Source organism: Delphinapterus leucas, chromosome 10, assembly GCF_059928025.1.
Source record: "Delphinapterus leucas isolate spDelLeu-1000000601 "Yukka" chromosome 10, BTC_Dleu_Yukka2, whole genome shotgun sequence".
In the NCBI taxonomy this organism is placed as follows: domain Eukaryota; kingdom Metazoa; phylum Chordata; class Mammalia; order Artiodactyla; family Monodontidae; genus Delphinapterus; species Delphinapterus leucas.
The window spans coordinates 63331330-63352797 of NC_143138.1; the positions used below are offsets into that span (position 1 = coordinate 63331330).

Sequence of the window (21468 nt, forward strand, 5' to 3'; positions counted from 1 at the left end):
AGTGTGTATTCTTGTTTTCAAAAGTGAGATACAAATTTTTTTGTAATCTGTTTTTTCACTGAGCAATATAAATATTTCCCCACGTTCTTTATTTTTAATGGCTGCACAGTATTCCATTAATGGATGTATAATTTATTTAACCAACCACCTATGTTGGACAAATAAATGTTATTATAGATGAATACATTACTTCTTAAATTTTATTTTTTTTTGCGGTACGCGGGCCTCTCACTGTTGTGGCCTCTCCCGTTGCGGAGCACAGGCTCCGGCCATGGCTCACGGGCCCAGCCGCTCTGCGGCATGTGGGATCTTCCCGGACCGGGGCACGAACCCGTGTCCCCTGCATCGGCAGGCGGACTCTCAACCACTGCGCCACCAGGGAAGCCCTACTTCTTAAATTTTAATAGTGAAATTGCCTAAGAACCCGAGCTAACAAGGTCTTTATTGGTTTTCTTTTCTCTCTCAATGTTTTTCTGTGTTACTAAGTTAATGGAGACATTTTCATCTTAAATGCATGTTAAGCAGTGTTCAGTGCTCTGGGAGTTTGAGTCTGTAACACGTTGCATTGTGCCTCGAGGTGCAGCCTTAGGCACCTCCAGTCACATCCTCTATCCTGAATTCGCTGGGCTGACATTTCTCTGCCTGGCTGACTTCTGCCATCCTCAGGCTCTCCTCTCATGAAGTGTCTCTCTGTTCTCCCACACAGACCTCATCTCCCCCTTTCTGATTTCCACAGCATTTTGTGTACCTCTCTTATAGCAGTTTCTTCTTTTAACCTTGTAAGCACCTAGGGATTTCTTCTTCAGAGGCGCTGTACTCTTTGGGTCCTGAATGCACCCAAGGTGTATTTCTGTTTGTGTGGTAGTGATTTGCATACTCATTCGTCTTTCTCACTGAATCAGCAACTTTTTGAAGGCAGAGATGGTGTCTTACTCATTGTTTTACCTCCTGTGTCTGGGATACAGTTTTGCCCTCAGTAAAACTTTGCTGAATTAAGGACTCCTCACCCCCCACACCCCACAGTAATTCTGCCAGCTTCTTGAGGGGAGGCTCAGAACCTGTTCATCTCTATAATCCCCTCAGTGTTCAGCAGTGTAGGTAGTCATGACACAGGGAGGAGCTGTCTTCTTGTTACTCTAGGGCAGGGGTTAGCAGACGTTTTCTGAGGAGTCAGATAATAAATATTTTAGATTTTGTAAACTATATACGGTCTCTGTTTGCAGAGTTTGTTTTTACAGTTCTTTAAAAATGTAAAAGCCATCACAGTGCAAAAACAAGCCGAGGACTCTCGAGTGCAGCATCACTGTGCGGCATGACTAGGGGGTTTGTGTCACATTTGGGGCAGGAAGGAAGAGGACAGGACCAGCTGGCATGTGCTGCTCACAGTTCAGTTCACACCCTAGATCCTTAGACGTCTCACTTTAAAACATTGCCCATTGGATGCCATTTTCTGGGAACCACTCCACTGCTGAATTAGTTTTGTTATTTTGGTCTTTTTATATACTTACATTTCCCTGTGGAACCTCTGGAAAGGCAGGGAAATCAAGACCAAGACTCAGCCTAAACAAATGGACCATTCCTTTGGGGAGTGTCCCAGAGTGGGCTTGTGAGGAACTGCTTTTTTCTTTATCCAAAAAGAGTTTTAAAACCCAGAGCTGTCAAAATTAGCAGTTGTGGAAATTTGAATGTTTTCAAGTGCAAAGATACTGGATGCTGTGGTTAGTAACATCTCATGTCAGTTAATTGTTGTAAAGTAATGATCTTTGTGGTGTTTAGATATGACAGTGTCTGATTTCTAGCCCCTACTTTGGTATTTAAGAGAATAGCAAATAAATGCAAGCATGTTCTCTGACAGCTTATTAGGAAAGTGTCTACACCCTGATTTCCTTTCTGGCGTGCCCTCTTAACTGGCTGTTGACCTCTGCATGTTTCCCTGTCAGCAGGTGAGGCCAGTACTATTGCAGGAGAGAAGCAACACTGGGTTCACCTGTTCAAGGAGTTGAACAAAATAGACCTTTTCCCATTGGCCTGCTGCTTCCTTCATGTACTCTAGACTTTGAAAAAAGTGCATATCAGGAGAGTTGTGTTAAATATGTTGTATTTATTGAGTTTTGTTTTATACACTTTATTTTTTTTTTTGTTTTTTTTTTGCGGTACGCGGGCCTGTCACTGTTGTGGCCTCTCCCGTTGCGGAGCACAGGCTCCGGACGTGCAGGCTCAGCGGCCATGGCTCACAGGCCCAGCCGCTGTGCGGCATGTGGGATCTTCCCGGACTGGGGCATGAACCCGTGTCCCCTGCATCGGCAGGCGGACTCTCAACCACTGCACCACGAGGGAAGCCCCTATACACTTTAATACATAACTTTTCTGAAGCACGTATATTTGTAAAGTTATTTTCCATAACAGAAAAACCCGAATGAACTTTTTGGCCAACCCAGTATTTTTTGTGTTGGCATTTTGGTAGTAGCTGATACCTGTCATAGATAGGACTATGAACTAAACTATTAGTAATAATTTCTTATAATATTAAAGTATATAATCTAAAACTAATAATTACTATTTGCTTTATATAACCTGAAATTAGTTTAGTCAAGCGGTTCTCAAAATGTGGTCTCTCGACCCATAGCATCAGCATAATCTGGGAACTTGTTAGAAATGCAGATTCTTGGATGCCACCCCAGGCCTGCTAAATGGGACAGACACGCTGGGGTTCAGCCCAGCAGCTGGTTCTTTATCAAGCCCTGAAGCGGATTCTGTTGCCAGCCAGAGTTTGAGAACCACTGGTTTAAACCTTAATTGAGAGGTTCTTATATTTTTCCTTTGGATGTGTTTGTAAACTTTAATGTTGTCAAGATGTGCTAAACGGCTGAAAGCTGGATCTAGTATCAATAAAATGACTTGTTATTTATCAGCTCTTTGTTTTTAAAATCAACAGGTGACACCTGGACAGAAACACTGGCATATGTGCTCTTCTGGGGAGTTGCAAGCATTGGAACATTTTTTATTATTCTTTACAATGGCAAAGATTTTGTTGATGCTCCCAGATTGGTCCAGAAAGAAAAGATAGACTGAATTTGTGTCTGTGGAAAGCGGCTTGGCTTGGAAGATTCCATTATGCAGAACTGGAGTCTTTACTGACCCGCTTTCCACGTCAGCCCAAGGTCTTTTTAAATCCTTTATCCAAAAGCACATCTTGCGCTTTGTGTGGGGGTGATGACGTAGAATTGATCTGATGTTACTGCCTTGATGATCTCTTTACTATTGGGATGGTTATCATTTGAAGCTATTCTATAATTAAAATGTAACCTCAATTCAGCTCACGGGACGGAAGGAATCTATTCATGGTCAGTTTAATCAGCTGATGCAGAACAAGTAACATATTTAAAAATCGAGCCTCTTTCCTTATTTAAAACAGTGAAATTATTTTTCTAGCTCAGTTTATTGTCACTGTAGAAGCAGTTTCTGTTAGCAAGCATACTTTTCCCTACATCTTTGGACTTTTCTTTAGTTTAATAATAAGCTAACTCTACTCTGTTTATAAAATGTCTTTTCCATACATCAAGTAGTTGGACGAAATAGTCTGTGACTACATGGTAGGAAGGAGGAGACCAGGGTCCGGTGTTCCTTTGGAGCTTCAGTTGGGCTGCCTTATGAGTTCAGTCAGCTTTAGCTGTGCAGTTTAAGTGTGATGAAAAAGGTTCAGGTGTATTTTATCTTTTTTAAAAGGTGTAAATGAAATCAAAGAATGTGAAGTCTCTCTCTTATGCTAGCGGTCCAAAGCCTCCTCTGTTTTCAGGATTGCCCCAGTGTGGAAAATGCCCTTGGTTGGTCAGCTCCTTCATTCTGGACCTTTCGGTTTCTTGGGGGTCTTTCATGGAGACATGGCCTCTGAGCGGCTCTTGTGCTGAATCCGATGTTGCACTTGGAGGCAGCAGCTGCTTTTCCACGCACGGCAGTGTTGATGCTTTTCCCTATTGAAGGGTTTTTGTTAGCTGTCAGTAAGTCTAAAATTTAGTGCTTCCAGGTAGTTACAGCTCTCCAAATCAAGGACCAACTTAAACTTTAATTTATGTGAAGAAATAAATCTGAAAAAATACACTCTAGAAGCTGTGCATAGTTCTAATTACAAGTCAGACTTCAAATTGTATTCAAATTGTAATTATGAGGTTTAAAAATTAGAAAAGTATGTAAGGAAGTATAATTGCCACTATTTTAAAATAGTTCAATTAAATACTGCTACAATATTTGTGTTGTGCTTGAAAATATGTACAGTTTTTTCAATGGTAATACCTTTTCCTGTCCTTAAATATCTCTAAAGAGCGCCTTGATTTTAACATTACCTTTTTTCCAACATTATCTTTTATAAACATTAATAAGAGTTGTTGCTTTTAGAAACTTTAAAGGAAATAATAGCCGGAAAACCCTCTGTAGCTTAAAGTCAGTCATTAAAACTCACAATAGGGTAAGTAATTAGAACTACCTACTCTTGTAAATAAGCATAATTCATTCCAAAGAGGAAATATCGAAACTTAGTTCATGTCTACTGTAATGTATTACTCAGATGCTACTGGGCATTTCACATTAAGAACTTATTTCAGCGACCACAACAAAGACCAAATCTGAACTGCTGATGTGGCTGTTTTGCAGTGAATGGGCTAATGTTGGTGTGTTACATCTTAAGGTATCAATATTTCAGAACCCTGCAATGATTAAATTTCTAAATTCATGTACTGTCCATCCGTAAGTGAAAATAAAATGTCATACTCTTTTCTAACTAATGTTGGTGTCATTCCTATACCTTGTTTTACAAAGGGATGTTCCTTTTTATAAAAAACATGCAAAGCAATGTGTGGTCATTATAGAAGAATTAGACAATGTAAGTAAGCAAGAAAATGAGTAGCTTCTGAAATTCTACTTTCCAATTATGGCCACTTTAAAAATTGTGTTTATCCTTATAATTATTTTTCAGTTACAGATATTCCAGGGGAATATTTAGTATAGTGTTCATTAAAAGATGTCCCCTGTATTCCCACCTCCAAATTGTAATTTCTTTTTCAAAATGATAGAGGCTCTCAACCAAGAAGTGGGACAATATGCTTATTAGAAAACGTCCTCTCAGGCCACAGGAGGATGTCAGGGAGCCCGAGGGAAATGCTGATGTAGACACCTCGGTGCCTAGGAGACCCTTGCACGTGTGTATGTGGTGTGTGAAGGGTGTTTTGGGGGGAAGTGGCTTAAGGGTTTGGGGGTTTTTCCTTCTGCTTGCCTATGAGTCCTGATGTCAGAAGTTTTCCTACTACAGATAAATTACAATAAGTAAGTCTTTAAAATATTATGTTCTTTGGCACATGGACCTCTCCACCTTGGCAGCTTGGTTCACCAAAGCCAGCAAGATGGAAGTCACAGTCTTTTTTAACCTAATCTCAGAAGTGTCATCCCATCACTTGTGCCATATTCTATGCATTAGAAACAAGCCACTAGATCAGCTCACTCGGGGAGGGGATTACATAGGGCATGAATACCGGGAGGTGGGGCTCTCTGGAAGTCTGTTCCCACAGCCTGTAAGGAGAGAAAAATCCAAAGTCATGATTCAGAGCTGGTGCTGGAGGGAATCGGGTGTTTCCTGTGCTGTGCCTTTGAGGTCTTTTGCCTGTTTCTGTTAGATTGTTTGTCCTTAAAGATTTCTGAAATTCTTTATATATTCTGGAGAGTAATTCTTTGTTGCTTATATATGTACTACATATATCTTCTTCTAGTTTGTGGCTTGTCTTTTCATTTTCTTGTGGTTACTTTTGGTGAAAGAAGTGTATAATTTCAATGGTGTTGAATTTACCAGAAATTTCCTACCATCCCTTGTGCTTGGGTAAGACAACATTGCTCAACCCCAAGGGACTTCTTTTCACATAATTTTGCTTTTTCACATCAGGTCTTTTCCCATTCTATAAAGTAAGGAAATGGTCTGTGTCAATCCAGGTAGATCAGATTATGCTGCAGTAACAAATGATCCCCAAATCTCAGTGGCTTTAAAAAAATGAAGACTTATTTCTCACTCATTCTATGTATCCTTGAAGGGTCTGCTGCAGCTCTGCTACATGATGTCTGCATCCTGGGACCCAGAGTGACGGAACAGCTTCACACAGGAACATTACCAGTTGTCCTGGCAGAAAGAAAAGGGAGAAGTTTCTGTTGAAGGTGACAATCTCTTCTGTTCACATTTCATTGGTCAAAGCAAGTCGCATGGCCATACTTGAAGTGATGGAGGGAGGAGAGTGTAGCCCCTGGGGAGGGACTGTGTGCTGTCATCCGACACAGGCTCCAGTTTTCTTTTCCCACTGGGTTAACGGGAAGAGTCAGCAGAGAGCCTTCCCGACTCCCTCCGTCCTGCTGTGCGGTGCTGCCACCATCACACATCAGGCTCCCCTCCACTTGTGGGGTTTCGGCTTTCTGTTCTGTCCTGTTGGCCTGGGTGTTTTCACTGCTGAGAACTCTTCCTCACGCAGCCGTGTCTTGCAGGATGGCCTGGCTCTTCCCTGAGCTCTGGGCCCCCAGCTTCTCAGTCTGTTCGGCAAAGCATTGTCCTGAGTGTTTGGAATAACACGAGTCCTGTGTGCTCAGAGCTGTTTTTTGACAGTAGGGATCTGTGGTGAGAACCATTTGGAAACATTGGGTTAAACATAGTCAAAGACTTGTCTCAATTCTCGGACTTGTCAGAGGTTTGACTCCCCTAGAGGGGGTGTGCGACGCAGCAGCACCCAGACTTTTTGGTCTGTGGAATTTTTTATTTACAGAGCATCTCAATAGGACGATTCTGTGAAACTGATTTTGAGTAAGGCTCGTGAGCCTTATGAGGGCGAGCACTCTGGCCGTGGAGTTAAAGAAAACATGGGCTCTAATTTATATTTGGACCTCACTTGTGTGTTGAACTTGGTCTCTTAACTATAAATTCTTGGATTCTCATCCATATGGCAGTTCCCTAGGATAGCACATGCACACGGACACACCCCTGCTGAGAAACCCAGGTAAATCTACAGGCGGGAGCTCTTCCTTGATGTCCAGCTCTCATCCTCTGTGTTGGACATCACGCAGAGGCTCCATAAATGGGATTTCACTGCGGGGGTGGAGGGGGAGAGACAATTAAAAGGAGTTGTGACATGTTTAATTATTACCACGAATGCCCTGGTCCTGCGTGAACTGGTCAGATGGCCTGTTTGTTCTTAGCACTTCCCTTTACAGATTATTCTGAGCATAACTTTGTCTTTGCTTTTTGTTTGTTTTAGCCAAAGGCCCAGACATTCGTCTTTCTTCACCATTTTCAGTGATGCGTGCCTGTTGCCTGTTTATTTTTCTAGCTGTAGGAAGCTAAAGTCGCATCTATTAAAATATCATGTTATATTTTATGTCCTAAATTGAGCTCCTATTAGATTTCGGTTTAAACATAGACTCTGAGGTTAGGAGAAGTAGAAAGTACAGGTTGTAAGTCATGTTTGGAGAATTTAAGATGTCCTTCTCCTGACCTTTTGGGAGCACACATTCTCCTGGGTTCTGTCCAGCTTTATTCACAACTCCATTGCCTACTGATGTCTCCTCTCTGCTTTACCCCTGTTCTAGTTATCTATTTCTGGAAAGTAATCTCACAGTGTTGCGAGTTAGGAATGGAGCCTGGCACAGCTGGGTGATCTCTTCTGTTCCAGATGGCACTGACAGAGGTCACTCAGTGATACTCAGCTGACAGAGGGGCTGGTCTCTGGTCTGCGCTGGTTTGGTGCTGCACAAGGGTGGCTGGAAGGTGGACCAGCTGGTTCTGTGAGCTGGAGCACCTCCATGTGGCTTTGCAGCACGGCAGCCTCAAGGTCGTAGGACTTCATACCTGGTTGGCTCACGGCGGCCGGAGTGAGAGTTCCAGCAAACCAGGTGGAAGCTTGCATGGTATGATCTAGCCTCTAACGTCCAGTGGTGTCCCTTCCGCCATATTCTATTGGTTGGAGCACTCACAAACCCACTCAGATTCAGGGGGAGGGACACAGACCCCCTCTCTCAATGAGAAAGATGGAAAAGAACCTGTGGCCCTGTCTGGACACATGTTGGATTTTTTGGTAGGCTTTGGTCCTAAGCCCTCCTCTCCATGTACACACTTACCCCAGGTGATGTCATTTAGACCCATGGTTTTAAAATAGCATCTTGATGCTGTGACTCCCAAATATATATACATCTAGATCGGACCTTTCCAAAAGGTTCAGATTCTAATGTTCTGTTGCCTACCTGATATTCCCACCTGATTCACAGGCATCTCAAACTCAGTATGGTCAAGCAGAGCTCTTTTTTTATCCCCCCAGAGCTCTTGATTTATACTCTGCAGACTGGTTCCATGCCGAGTTTTCTCCATCTCAGGAAATGCCACCAGCATCCACCCAGTAAGTCAAACATTTCATCCCTCTCCTCTCAACTATGCATCCAGTCCATAAGCAAGTCTTGGCAACTCTCCCCTGCCAAAATATAACTCAGACCCACCTGTTCCTCTCCATATTCATTTCCAAGTCTATGCCACCATCATCTTTCCCATGGACTTCCTAAAGTAGCTCCTGGAATAATTTTCCAAGGTCCCCATCTACAACCTTCTCCAGTCTGTTCTCCACAGCTACAAGTGATCTTTCAAGTGTAAACTAGATGACGCAGGGCCCCACGTTAAACCCTCAGGTGAGATTCTGTTGCTCTTTGAAGGAATCCGGAGCTCTGTTGTGGCCTATCAGGCCTTATATGACCTGGTCTCTGCCCACTTCTCCAAGCTCATCTCCCATCGCTCCCGTCCCCAGTCCAACCACAGGCCTCCTTTCTGCTCTTTCTCCCCTGCGGGCCTTTGCACTGCCATTGCCTCTGCCTGGACAGACCTTCTAGCAATTTCAATAACTAGTTCATTCTTCTTCAAAATTCAGTCCACGTATCTCCTCCTTGACCACCTGATTGAAGCACTGTCCCTCTCACACCATCACTTGGCCCATTTATTTCCTTCTTAGAAAAGGTCACAGTCTGTAATTATATCATTTGTTATCTATCATTGTCTTTTTCCCTTCCAGAATTTAAGAGCCATGAAGTCCAGAGACCAGAACTTTCCCCAGAGCCTACACAGGGACTGGATTATGTAATATACTCCGTAAAGGCTGATCCTATGCAGGTGGGCAATACGAAAGGACACATGAGTCACATGTAAGAGACTGGTCAGAAAATTCTGGTTGAGAATTTCATATTTGTAGACGTACTTTTTGCCTTGCAAAGGATTGTTTAAATCGCTCATTTTTTTTTCTTCCTGACTGGATGCTGAGTAGAAAATGGTTGGGTGAATTCATTCTCTTCCCCAGCTTTTCTGTCTATAAAGTGGAACAGCCATAAATTAATTTTTCTATGTAAAATAACTTTTACAGAGATCTAACACAATAGTTTACACGCTCTTTCCGCCCCAGGACAGTTCTGAGGTCACACCCAAACCTATTGTGTGGGTTCTTATGGCCTCAGCCAACAAGGGATTCTGAGGTGGGCAGACTGCCCAGGGCACCTCTCAAAAGGGTTGGAAAGATTCTGCAGCAATTCGGAAGAGCTCACATTCTGTTTAAATCCAGCAAATTAGAATTTTTTCCCCTAATTTCTCTTTTGGATGCTACCCTTCCTGTTATCATGTGATCCTCTTCTCATGTGATGGCCTTCATACACTGCATTGGTGCGGTTTCACTGCGTGTGAGGAAGCAAACAGAGAAGGCAGTAGAAAAGAGACCAGATGGATTCTCCTTTATTTTCCTTTTTTTTTTTTTTTAAATTAGCTAGTATGTTTACATAAGGAGGGAAAATCTTGTGTTGAGAGGTCTCAAAACAAAACTACATCTCATAAGTGACCAAAAAGACCTAGAGATATATTTGTTTAGGGTTTTATTTATGACAATTGCTAAAAAAAAAACCCAAATATTTCCCTACCTGATTCTTTAGAACTAAGAGTAGGTGTGTTTTTAGTATAATCAGAAAGCTTTCTGGAGTCCGTGTCTGGCTCTAATGTCATTGTACTGCTAAGGGCACAGGGATGAAACGTGCCTTTTTCTCTCCAGCTTATTGGAAGAGGGTGGACAAATGTTAAGATGACTGCTTTTGTGCAGTCCCTAGAAAATAGTCAAAGAATTCAAAGAATTTTTTGAAACAGGACTGAGGATTACTATGAAATGTTCTGCTCTTCGTGCAGTTCTCAGAAAGCAGAATAAAACTGAACCCAAGCAGGAGACATTTTCATCTGGAGCACATTAGTCTATAATAATGGGACTTCATCTGTTTGACTTCTGTGAGCAAATATTATTCTGGAGAAGTAACTTTTCCATACAATTAGAAATGCTCAAAAGTGCTTTCAAAATTTTAAAGGTCACTTTCGATGTAAGTGTGCCTAAATGTATGACACATTTTCCTTCTCTCTTAAATAGGGCCCTGGTTCTCAGATTTGGCAGGTTCCAGGGCGTGGCCTGGACACCAGGAGTTTTAAATGCTCCCGGGTGGTTTGAATGGACACTGAGGTGGAGGACCACTGAAGTACAGCAACTGTGAATGAAGAGCTGCTCTAGAACAACATTTGTGTCTATGCTCCTGAGGATACCTAGCATTCAGGGCTGAAATACCCAGGTGATGACCAACCCCCGAGGGGCGGCCCCTGTTGTAAGACAGTGACCAGGGCTGGGGGCTCGGAGACTGTGACCCCTAAGGATTCAGGAACAGACTCTGTGCTGTGTATTTGCTGTTGAGTGTGCTCACTCTCCAAGCCTTGATAGCTGAGGTTTCGTGACACCGAAGAACCTCTGATAAGAAATCGGAGGACTGACTAGTTGTGGTAAGTAAATGCTGGTTCATGCATTTTAAAGCCAAGTGATTTTTTGTTTCTTTTCCATTATGGTTTATCACAGAATACTGGATATAGTTCCCTGTGCTAGAGTAGGACCTTGTTGTTTACCCATTCTATAAAGAATAGTTGACATCTGCTGATCCCAGCCTCCCAATCCATCCTTCCCCCACGCCCCCTCCTCCTTGGCAAACCACACGTCTGTTCTGAGTCTGTTTCTGTTTCATAGATAAGTTCATTTGTATCATATTTTAGATTCCACATATAAGTGATATCATATGGTATATTTGTCTTTCTCTTTCTGACGTACTTAGTATGATCATCTCTAGGTCCATCCATTTTGCTGCAAATGGCATGATTTCGTTCTTTTTTATGGCTCAGTAATATTCCATTGTATATATGTACCACATCTTTATCCATTCATCTGTTGATGGACATTTAGATTGTTTCCATGTCTTGGCTATTGTAAATAGTGCTGCTGTAAACACAGGGGTGCCTGTATCTTTCTGAATTATAGTTTTGTCTGGATACATGCCCAGGAGTGGGATTGCTGGATCATACGGCAACTCTATTTTTAGTTTTTTGAGGAACCTCCATACTGTTCTCCATAGTAGCTGCACCAGTCTACATTCCCACCAACAGTGTAGGATGGTTCTGCTTTCTCCACACCTTCTCCAGCATTTGTTATTTGTAGACATTTTTTAAAAAAATTTTTATTTATTTATTTAGCAGGGGCTACTCTTTGTTGCGGTGTGCGGACTTCTCATTGCAGTGGCTTCTCTCGTTGCGGAACACAGGCTCTAGGCACGCGGGCTTCAGTAGTTGTGGCTCACGGGCTTTAGAGTGCAGGCTCAGTAGTTGTGGCACACAGGCTTAGTTGCTCTGCAGCATGTGGGATCTTCCCGGACCAGGGCTCAAACCCATGTCCCCTGCATTGGCAGGTGGATTCTTAACCGCTGCGCCACCAGGGAAGCCCTATTTGTAGACTTTTTAATGATGGTCATGATGGTCATTCTGACTGGTGTGTGACATTTTGATTTGTAGTTTTGATTTGCATTTCTCTATTAGTGATGTTGAGCATCTTTTCATGTGCATGTTGGCCATCTGTATGTTGTCTTTGCAGAAATGTCTATTTAGGCCTTCTGCCCATTTTTGGATTGGGTTATTTTTTGTTGTTGACTTGTATGAGCTGTTTGTATATTTTGGAAATTAAGCCCTTGTTGGTAACATCATTTGCAAATATTTTCTTCCAGTCCATAGGTTGTCTTTTTGTTGTGTTTATGGTTTCTTTTGCTGTGTAACAGCTTAAGTTTGTTTAGGTCCCATTTGTGTATTTTTGCTTTTATCTCTGTTCTCTCGGGAGAGTGACCTAAGAAAACATTGGCACGATTTATGTCAGAGAATGCTTTACCTATGTTCTCTTCTAGGAGTCTTATATTTAAGTCTTTAAGCCATTTTGAGTTTATTTTTGTATATGGGGTGAGGGTGTGTTCTAACTTCATTGACTTACATGCGGCTCTCCAGCTTGCCTAACACCACCAAGTGGTCTTTTTATGGGCATCAGGTGAAGCTGGAAGTTCAAGACTGCCTAAGACCTTTCTAATGCCTATTTCTTGTTATAGGGAAGTTTCTGGCATGAAAAAGAAAAGCCATCTCTAGCTGATGTCCCAGGTGAATGTGTAAGTGTCTTTAAAGATGTCTGTACAAATCTACTCAAAGAAACTTTGTGTGCTTCACTGAGAGCATGGAATTGAGTGTTAGAGCAGTAAGGGACCTCCTCACTTCCGAGATAACCCTGACCTACTTATTGCAGTTAAACGACAGGACACGTTCACAAGGTGGACTAATGCTGTATCATAAATATGGTGTCTTCACTTACTGGGTGTTCTGTTTGAGAGCCGTCTTTCTATACATTTTAGAAAACTTATGTACAGATAAATAATTTAAAACTAGGTTATGGTCTTTCCTATAAAGAGTTGGTCATCAGGTCCAAATATAACCTTAGGTCTATGGGAAAGTTAGCTTCACTTTCATCCTCATAGAGGCTCTGGCAGCTTTTCAGTGTCGTGAGACACCAGGGCCGAAGGTGGTTTGGGGTTGTTTGTAGAGAGGACTGGTCTTGGACCCACTGAGAGGCCTCAGATTAGGGAAAAGTGACTCCTTTTGTGAGCTCCAAACAAAGGCCTTTCTTTATGGCCAGTCAATCCTATTAGCGAAGGAGAGCACAGTGACTGCAGGTTCACCGTGACTGAAAAAAGAACTAATTAATTTTGCGTTGATGACATTTAAAAAACTCCTTTTCAAAATTCTCTAAAAATGAATGCCCGGATCTCAACAGAAAACATTCCTTAAATTTTATCCCATAAAAACTGTAGTCAAATTTCAGCTCCCGGTGTGCCCTACTTCTAGGACTTTGCTAGAGTCGAGCAGTTGTCTTCAAGACTGGCTGTGAGAATTCTGCCTCCGTGTGGTGACTGACAGGGAGGAAGCACCGTGTGTGACTCTGGGGGTGGCGGGTGGGGTGTGTGTCCTGCTGAGGGAGTAGTCTTTCTTTTCACCTTCCTAATCCTTTCTAGACTCGAGAAGACGATGGGCTGAGTGCTTCCGGAGTCAACACTTCCAAAAGCAGCCGAGGCGGCTCCATCTGTACGTAAGTGGTTGTAAGATAGTGAGCGGCTGACGGCAGTCTCGGGGAAGCCCAGCTCTCAGGCCACGGAGGCTGTGTCTCCCCGCTTGAGGTGGCGCACGATGAAAGTCCCCAGGGCCCCCAGGGGGATGCACATGGTAGAGGAGGCCACGAGCAGCCCAATGATGGCCAGTGCATACGGGGGGTAGTCCTTGGTCACAAGCTGGCCCTGAAGAAGGAACCTGAGTGTCAGAAGAAAGAACCTCCCGTGCGGAGCCTTCTGAGGGCACCACCCCGCCGGGCCTCAGGCCCTCCAGCGGGAGGAAGAGAGCATCTGCGGCCGGGCATCCTTACACCCGGGGCCACCCCAGCTCTGCGTGCAGGTCACTAGTGGCTCTGCTGGGCAGACTAACTCCCCTTGTGCATACTGTTTGGAGCTACCTGGAAAGAGCAACCATGAGAATAATCCAAGGCTTATGTTCAAGGCAGCAGCAGGGGACCTAAATGTAGGGGCTACCTGTCCAGTACAGCAGCCATCAGGCATAGGTGGCCATTGAGCACTGGGAATGTGGCTGGTGATGCTCAAGAAGTGAATTTTAAATTTGTTTAAATTTCAATAGCCACATGTGGTTATTAGCTTCTGTGTCCAGCAGCACAGCTCTCATCTCAGGAGAAGTGAAGTGTTGATGGACCTCAGGACTTAGTTGGAAGAATGATGGATGTTTCCGTAAATGCAAAACTGATGAGAAACCAGTTGAGGCCCAAAAGCCACTAAATGCTACACTACCTTTCCACAAAGGAACCAGAGGACAGCTAAATCCGGGGAGCAGGTACTTGCTGTCAACCAAAGCACGTATGGTTTGTAAACCAAAATGCCACCCGGAGTGTGGCCGCGGGAACCAACCCACAGACTTCTGTTGCTCATCTGTTACTCATTGTGTTCTGTGTGACGAGTACAGGAATTGGGAGGAAACATAAATGATTTTAGCAGTTTGACAGCATATAATCCTGTGTCTGCTGAATCTGATACATATTTGGTGCTTGTATTTGCTCTACCTTTTTTTTTTTTTTTTTTTTAAAGGAATTCACTGTTAATTGCATTTTCCAAAAGTATCAGGCTGCACGCCCTGCTCGGCACCACTACCAGAACCAGACGCAGTGGCGCCTTCCCAGCCATGGTGCAGCGTGGAGTGTGTGGACTGGAGCACGGGCCCTGTGCACCCTGTCTGCACACACACCATATGCTAAGAGGCAGCATCTTCTATCCACAGGGAAAGACATCCAAATTGGTCAGTTGTATTACTTTCCTTAAAAAGTAAATCTTTTTTATGAGAGTGTGTCTGTGCAAGGACAGCCAAGGCTGACCCTCAGGCCTGGTGCCGTGATAGGGCTGTCCGGGTTGTTAAAACACTGATGTGCTGCCCTCTGCTGGGTGAACAGATGCAGCCCAGCCTCCTGAGTGCCCCTCTCAGTCCCCGGTTCTGTCCTAGCAACTCCAGTGTAAACGCCAGTCCCTGCCCCACCCAGCTCCTCAGGGGCCATGCCCTCCAGCCTTGCTTGGCCTTGCCTGAGTGGCCTCAGTGGACAGAGGCCACCAGGAAGTTCTGGATGGAATCTCACTCTCTTCCCTGCAGCCCATGTTGAAAACACAGCCCAGCTCCTGGGCTGGGTGACGTTTTCCATACCTGGGAGGCGTCCCAGGCCTGGTACTGCAGCGTCCCGGTGGTGATGTAGTCGCTCAGGTAGAAGACAGAGAGGCTGATGATGAGCAGCGGGCTCACACCGCCCCACATGGCCTTCCAGTACCAGTTCAGAGCGCGTCCAGTCGTAGCCTTAAGGTCGCTCTCGAATCTGTTCGGAGGTGGGGAGAGAAAGCTTGGATTATCCGTGCTGTTGGCGCCAGGCAGTCCAGGCCACACCTCCTCATCTGCTCAGGAAGCTTCTGTGCTGGGCGCCAGTGATGTCTGAACACGACCACTGGGCAGTCTCTGATTCCTTCTGGGGGTCTTGGGGGCAGGGAGGGAAGAAGGGCTGAGGCCGCCACAGAGGGGGCAAAGCAACCACCCATAGGTGAGTGGACATCAGAGGCCATCCTCCTGGTGCCGGCCTTCAGCTGGAGGCTGCTGCTGTACACCAGAGGGCCTGGCAGGATGCCTGTGAAGCCAGTCCTCAACACCAGGGGACCCCGAGGGCAGCCCCGCTCCACCCCTCCCACCCTGCAGTCAGCAACTCTCCTTCCCCCTAGAAATGCCCCCACAGGGGAATCGCTTTTGTCCCCTGAAACCAGAGCAGGTTTTCTGGGGCAGAGGGAAAACCTGAAGGAAGCAGAAGCACCTTGGCCCTGACCCATTGGAGCTGGCATGGAGTGGTGCTTCCCAAGTGTAGCTGCCTGCAGCCCACCATTGGGATTCCCATCGTCTGTGGGCTTTTTTTTATAATTGACTTTTACCTGAATTTAGCAATAGCATGCCAAAATATCCGTTTTACCATGGATTGGATAGGCTAATCATATTTTTCTGCCCCCCCACCCCACACACAAATGAGGATGGAAAGTATCTCAGCACTTTGAGAAATGCTGACCCAGCCACCTCCCCGTTTCCCAAGGGAGGGGACCGAGGTCCAGGGCTGTGATGTGACTTGCCTGAGGGCACCCAGGTAGTGGCCGACCCAGGCCCAGCATCCGGACTGGTGTCTTACCTCCAGTCCAGGGCCTTTGAAACTGCTCCCCACGGCAGAAGAGGCAGCCATGGGGGAGGAGAGGGGGCCGGGTGAGACTGTCACAGCGGGAACCACAGCCCCTGCCTCTCCTGGACCCTGCAGCGTGTCCATCACCACCTGCCCCCCCGGCTGCCACTGACCTAGCAGGACCCTGGGCTGTAGACCACAAAGACCCACGTGCATAGTGAACATCTGGGACTCTCGAAACTACATGTGGCAGAAAGTGTTGTGAGGCATGGCCTTCACGGGTGGGTTTCCTGGGCGGCTGGTGGGGCAGGCCTCCTACCTCCTCAGTCCGTACAGGTAGCACACGGTGGCCGCCTCCACCAGGACAATGAGCAGCAGGGGCAGCGTGGCGGCGTAGTCATTGAAGATGTCGAACCAGTAGTTGCCGGCCTCCATGGTGAACACCAAGCCGATGGCACAGCTGACGAGGCACACCAGACCTAGGAGCACAAGACCGCCTGCTCACCCACCTGAGACCCCGGCCTGCACACCCAGCTTTCTCCAGGGCCCAAGAGCCATGGACCCTGAGGAGGCGCTGGCCGTTCAGTTCATCCTCATGGGCTGGGGGAGCCGTGGTGGACTGGCCTCTCTGCACGTGTGCGCCACGTGTGTGTGTTGGGCAGCGTGGGGCAAAGGTGTTGTGAGGAGTGTCAGCAGGACTTCCTGCTGTTAATTCATGGAGCCGTCCAATAGTGGGGAATCAAACTCGGTGGAAAAGAGAAATTTGTAGGCGTTGCTGTCTAGGGGAATCTCACCCAATCTATGGGTCTGGTGACTGTTTATCCCAGCAACTCAGCCACTAAGCTCATGGGAAGTGAATCAGGGGAGGAGATTTGAGCTGCAGGGCACCCCTTACAGGACCCCCTAGAGAGGATTCACATCTGACCAGAAGAGAGGAGTAGGGAGGGGAAGAGAAGAAACAAATGCTTACCCAACTGCTACTGCGCCCCAGGCACTTGCCATGCAGTGGAGCCTTTAGCTTCTGGGGCAGGTTATCAGGAGCCCCCTTATACAGAGGGGGAAGCCAAGGCTCAGAGATGTCGGGTAACTTTCCCAACATTCCACAGCACAGAAAGTTGGAATTCAGACAGAGGCCCTTCTGTCTCCAGAACCGAAGCTCTGGCTCCAGTCTCTGCTGCCTCCCTTGGGCACCCCACAAAGTATTAGACTCTGAAGTTCCCACCTGCCCTTTCCATGGCCACAGCCTACACCACCAGCCAGTGAGCCCCACTGCTGTCCTGAGGCGGACACAAGGAGAACAGGCTCTGTGCGGGAGGGGAGGCTCACATAATGCTGGCTCCTGAGGGCAGGGAGGCTAAGCGCTAGAGGGCTCTGGTGGGAGCTGGGTTTGATGTGGGCTGGGACGAGGGGTTCTGGATGTGGGGGTGAGGAGTCACGGTTCTCTGGACACTGCCAGGTTGCACTGGAGCAGATGGGTGGTGGAGTGAAGTGGAGAGGCAGGCCTGGATAAACAGGTTCTTTCCCCCACAAGGCAAAGGTCTGCCAACTGCAGAATGGGTAGATGAATTGTGGTGTATGGTCTTAGGCTGGATTATTACACGGACAGGAAAGAGGATGGGGGCGTACTGATGGGGCAGGAGCAGGGAGGGGCTCTCTGGTGCGAGAAATGTACGTGGTGTTGTTATGCTTCAGTCAACACAAAGACAAAAGCAGGTTCTCTGCTAGCCTGGAGAGCTTTGAGGGCCGTGTTGGGGGGTTTGGCCTTTGCCAAGGTTGGGGTGACCACTTCACTCCCCTGTGATGTGGAGAACCAGATGCATGGGGTGAATCATGTGTACCAGGTCCCAGATTGCCCGAGAGGAGAGAGCCATGGCAGGACCCTGGTGAGGCTGCTGCGGCCTCTCGCTGAGCCTGCGGCCCCTGAGGAGACTCCTCCCTCTGCTCACCTCCCGGAGCCCCGCCGCCTTCGCTGGCGCACTCACCTGAGATTGCCTCCTTGGGCAGGTAGCTGGAGATGACCTTGCTGTCGGTCAGAGGGGTGAGGATGGCGGCCGTGTTCCCCAGCATGCTTCCAATGCCCAGCATCAGCAGCATGAAGAAGTAGAGCACCGACCACAGCTGGGACACCTCCATGTTTTTAATGGCCTCTGTGTAGACGATGAAGGCCAGGCCGGTGCCCTGGACGGCCTGCCCACAGGATGAAGACACCAGTTACACACCCGGGGGACTCAGGACTTCTTCCCCAGGTGCTAAGCTACTTGGGGAACCTGAGAATCAGCCACGAGAAGCCACATTCTGAGGTTGGATCTTCCACCTGCACACCAGCCCACTGAGGGTAAGCTGGGCTGGATAGAAATGCGAGCTGTCAGGAGCCCTTATTTGCAAAGTGTGAGGAGACACCTCAGTCAACTTGGAACACTGAGTTCCTCTCTCCTGCCCCAACTCACATCATTATGGATAAAATATAGTAAGATAATGGTTGCATAATTTCTTTTTCCTGTATCATGACTGACTGGGTGTTCCGGGAGCTGAGATAGTGGAGCCACAGCTACAGGAGCCAGAATGGTGGGGAGCTGGCCTGGTCGGCAGGCAACCAAGTGGGCAGGCTGCTCAGAGGCCAGATGCTTGCGGCGGTAACGCTGCTGTAGGGATACTGAACTGTGGAAATAGAGCCTCAGCTCCTGGTTGAAAGGGCTTATGGGTGGGGGGCGGGGGAGCACCCCCTGGCTGCCAGTAGCAGAAGCAGCAGAAGCAAACACTGGGGAAGGCTTCCATTGCAGGTCTGAATTGGGTTACCTGTAAGACCACCAGAGATGATCAAGCGGTGAGCTTGCAACCCGAGATTTATAAACTGACCAGAAAACATGCCACTATGAGTGAAGAGTCAGCAGGAATAAGAACTAAGATTTCAGCACCCTTCCCCTGGAATGGCAGATGTTGGATTGTCAGATTCAAAATATAGGTCAGCTCAACAGCATACCAATGGGGACAATGGTATTCATCCGCCCTGGGTGCAGACCATAAGGGAGTGATCACTTGCAGAGAATTTAAAAACAACAACAGAACCTACTAAAGGTGGCCTGCTTTTTATTACCATGAGCCGACAGCGCTAAGCAGTGTCACTGATAATACATGCCCCCAGAAAACAGCTGGGATGCAATAAAGGTGAACAAATAAAATAGCAAGCATGCCGGTCAATACAGACACTGTTGTATAAAATTACAATAGCATCCAATTTATCAGTTTAAAAAGAATTGGGAACTTCCCTGGTGGCTCAGTGGTTAAGAATCCACCCGCCAATTCAGGGGACACGGGTTCGAACCCTGGTCCGGGAAGATTCCACAAGCCACAGAGCAACTATGCCCGTGCGCCACAACTATTGAGCCCACGCTCTGCAACAATAAAAGCCACCGCAATGAAAAGCCCGGCCCTCATACCGCAGAGAAGAGTAGCCCCCCACTCACCACAACCCCACGCACAGCATCAAAGACCCAATGCAGCTAAAAAAAAAATCTGTTAACCTTTAAAAAATAAAAAGAATTGGACATAAAAGGTATATAAAACGAGGGGTGAGTGAAAGTGTCTGAAAGTCCTTGTACTGTTTGGGAAGGAACTCAAGGTATAGTTTAAACTTTGTTAAAGATTCATGGAAAAATTCAAGTGGAAAAAAGTCTAAATAAATCAATAACCACACAATTCTTGGGAACTGAGCCAAACTCAAAAAGTAAGTGAGGAAAATTCCCAGGTGCCAGAAACAAAAAGGAAATTTGAACTGAGCAGGAACACAAGTAGGCCTCAGAAGTCATCTGAACAGGATCCAGGCCTTAAAGGCAGGGGCTGAGGTCTGGGGATCTGCTGACACCCTGGTAGGGAGGGTCGTGCCACAGGTCAGTGTAAGCAGGGAGGAAGGAGTAACAAAGTGTTGCCTCATCCACAAAATGACCTGGAATGGCTCCACCTATGAAATCAAAGGGCCAAAAAAACTCCAAGGTACCTTACTGGCAAGCAGAGCTATGGGCCTTTACTGTTCCCTCTTCTTGAAAGGCATTCTCTAGAGACACTTTCTAGAAGCAGTCTCTAGAAGTATTTACATTAAATATAAGAATTAGACAAACATGCCCACTCTCATTTGCACTTCCACTGTGCTAGAAAAAAATTCCTAGGATCCGCAGGTGCCATAAGAATTACATAGAAAAGTAAAGCAAATATATAGAAAAATATGAGAATAAGAATTCATCAAGGTTGCTAGATAAAAGACCAACACAAAAACCGTTAGCTTTCTTTTGCAACGAAAACCAGCAATGGTAGGAATTGGGAAATGAACACTATTTACAATAGGAACAAAACAATAAGGTTCATAGACATAAAGGTAAATCAAAGATCTGCCAGGATTTTGTGGAGAAAAATTAGTTGCAGAATATAAAAGAAGACTTCAGTGAATGATGAGAAAAAGCCTGTTCCTAAATCAGAAGTCACAGTTGAAAAAAATATTGATTGTTCCCAAATTATATTACAGAGTCAGTGCAATTCTAATAAAAGTTAAAGGGATTTCCCACCCCCCCAGTGGAACTTGTCAAATTGACCTGAAAATCAATGTGGAAAAAAAGGTCCTAGGGACTTCCCTGATGGCATAGTGGATAAGACTCCACACTCCCAATGCACAGGGCCTGGGTTCTATCCCTGGTCAGGGAACTAGATCTCACATGCATGCTGCAACCAAGGAGCACGTGAGCCTTAACTAAGGAGCCCACGTGCCGCAACTGAGGAGCCTGCCTGCCTCAACTAAGAGCTGGCGCAACCAAATAAATATTAAAAAAAAAAGTCCTAGAATAATGTTGCTAAAATGGCCACACTACGCAAAGCAATCTGCAGATTTAATGAGATCCTTATCAAATTATGCATGGCATTTTTCACAGACCAGAATAATCCTTTATATGGAACCAAAAAAGACCCAGAATTGCCAAAGCAATCCTGAGGAAAAAGAACACAGCAGGAGACACAACCCTCCCAGACTTCAGAAAATACTACTAAGCTACAGTAAAGAAAACAATGTCATGGTCACAAAAACAGACATATGGATCAATGGAACAGAATACAGAGGCCCGAAATAAACCTACACACCTACAGTCAATTAATCTTCAACAAAGCAAGAATATACAATAGAGAAAAGACAGTCTTTTCAGCAAGTAGTGTTGGAAGCTGAACAGCCGCAAATAAAGTTAGAACACACCCTCACGCCATACACAAAAATAAGCTCAAAAGGGATTAAAGTCTTAAATACAAGATATGACACGAT

The 21468-nt window shown here is 45.9% G+C and overlaps 1 protein-coding gene across 7 annotated transcripts in view; it reads right to left on the reverse strand.

Annotated features, from left to right (window-relative positions):
* SLC6A20 (solute carrier family 6 member 20) overlaps positions 1–21468 on the reverse strand; it is a 61996-nt gene that overhangs the window by 7497 nt on the left and 33031 nt on the right. For 4 of the 7 annotated variants that reach the window (XM_089918056.1, XM_089918054.1, XM_089918052.1 and 1 more), the window contains 3 exons: positions 18155–18359; positions 16492–16651; positions 15173–15338 (listed from right to left, as the gene is read on the reverse strand). In XM_089918056.1, coding sequence (XP_089774182.1) covers positions 15173–15338; positions 16492–16651; positions 18155–18359 — 531 coding nt within the window. Of the gene's footprint in view, positions 1–11432; positions 13717–15172; positions 15339–16491; positions 16652–17235; positions 17719–18154; positions 18360–21468 lie in introns of those variants that run through there. The other 3 variants (XM_089918055.1, XM_022573392.3, XM_089918057.1) reach the window with 2 other exon arrangements.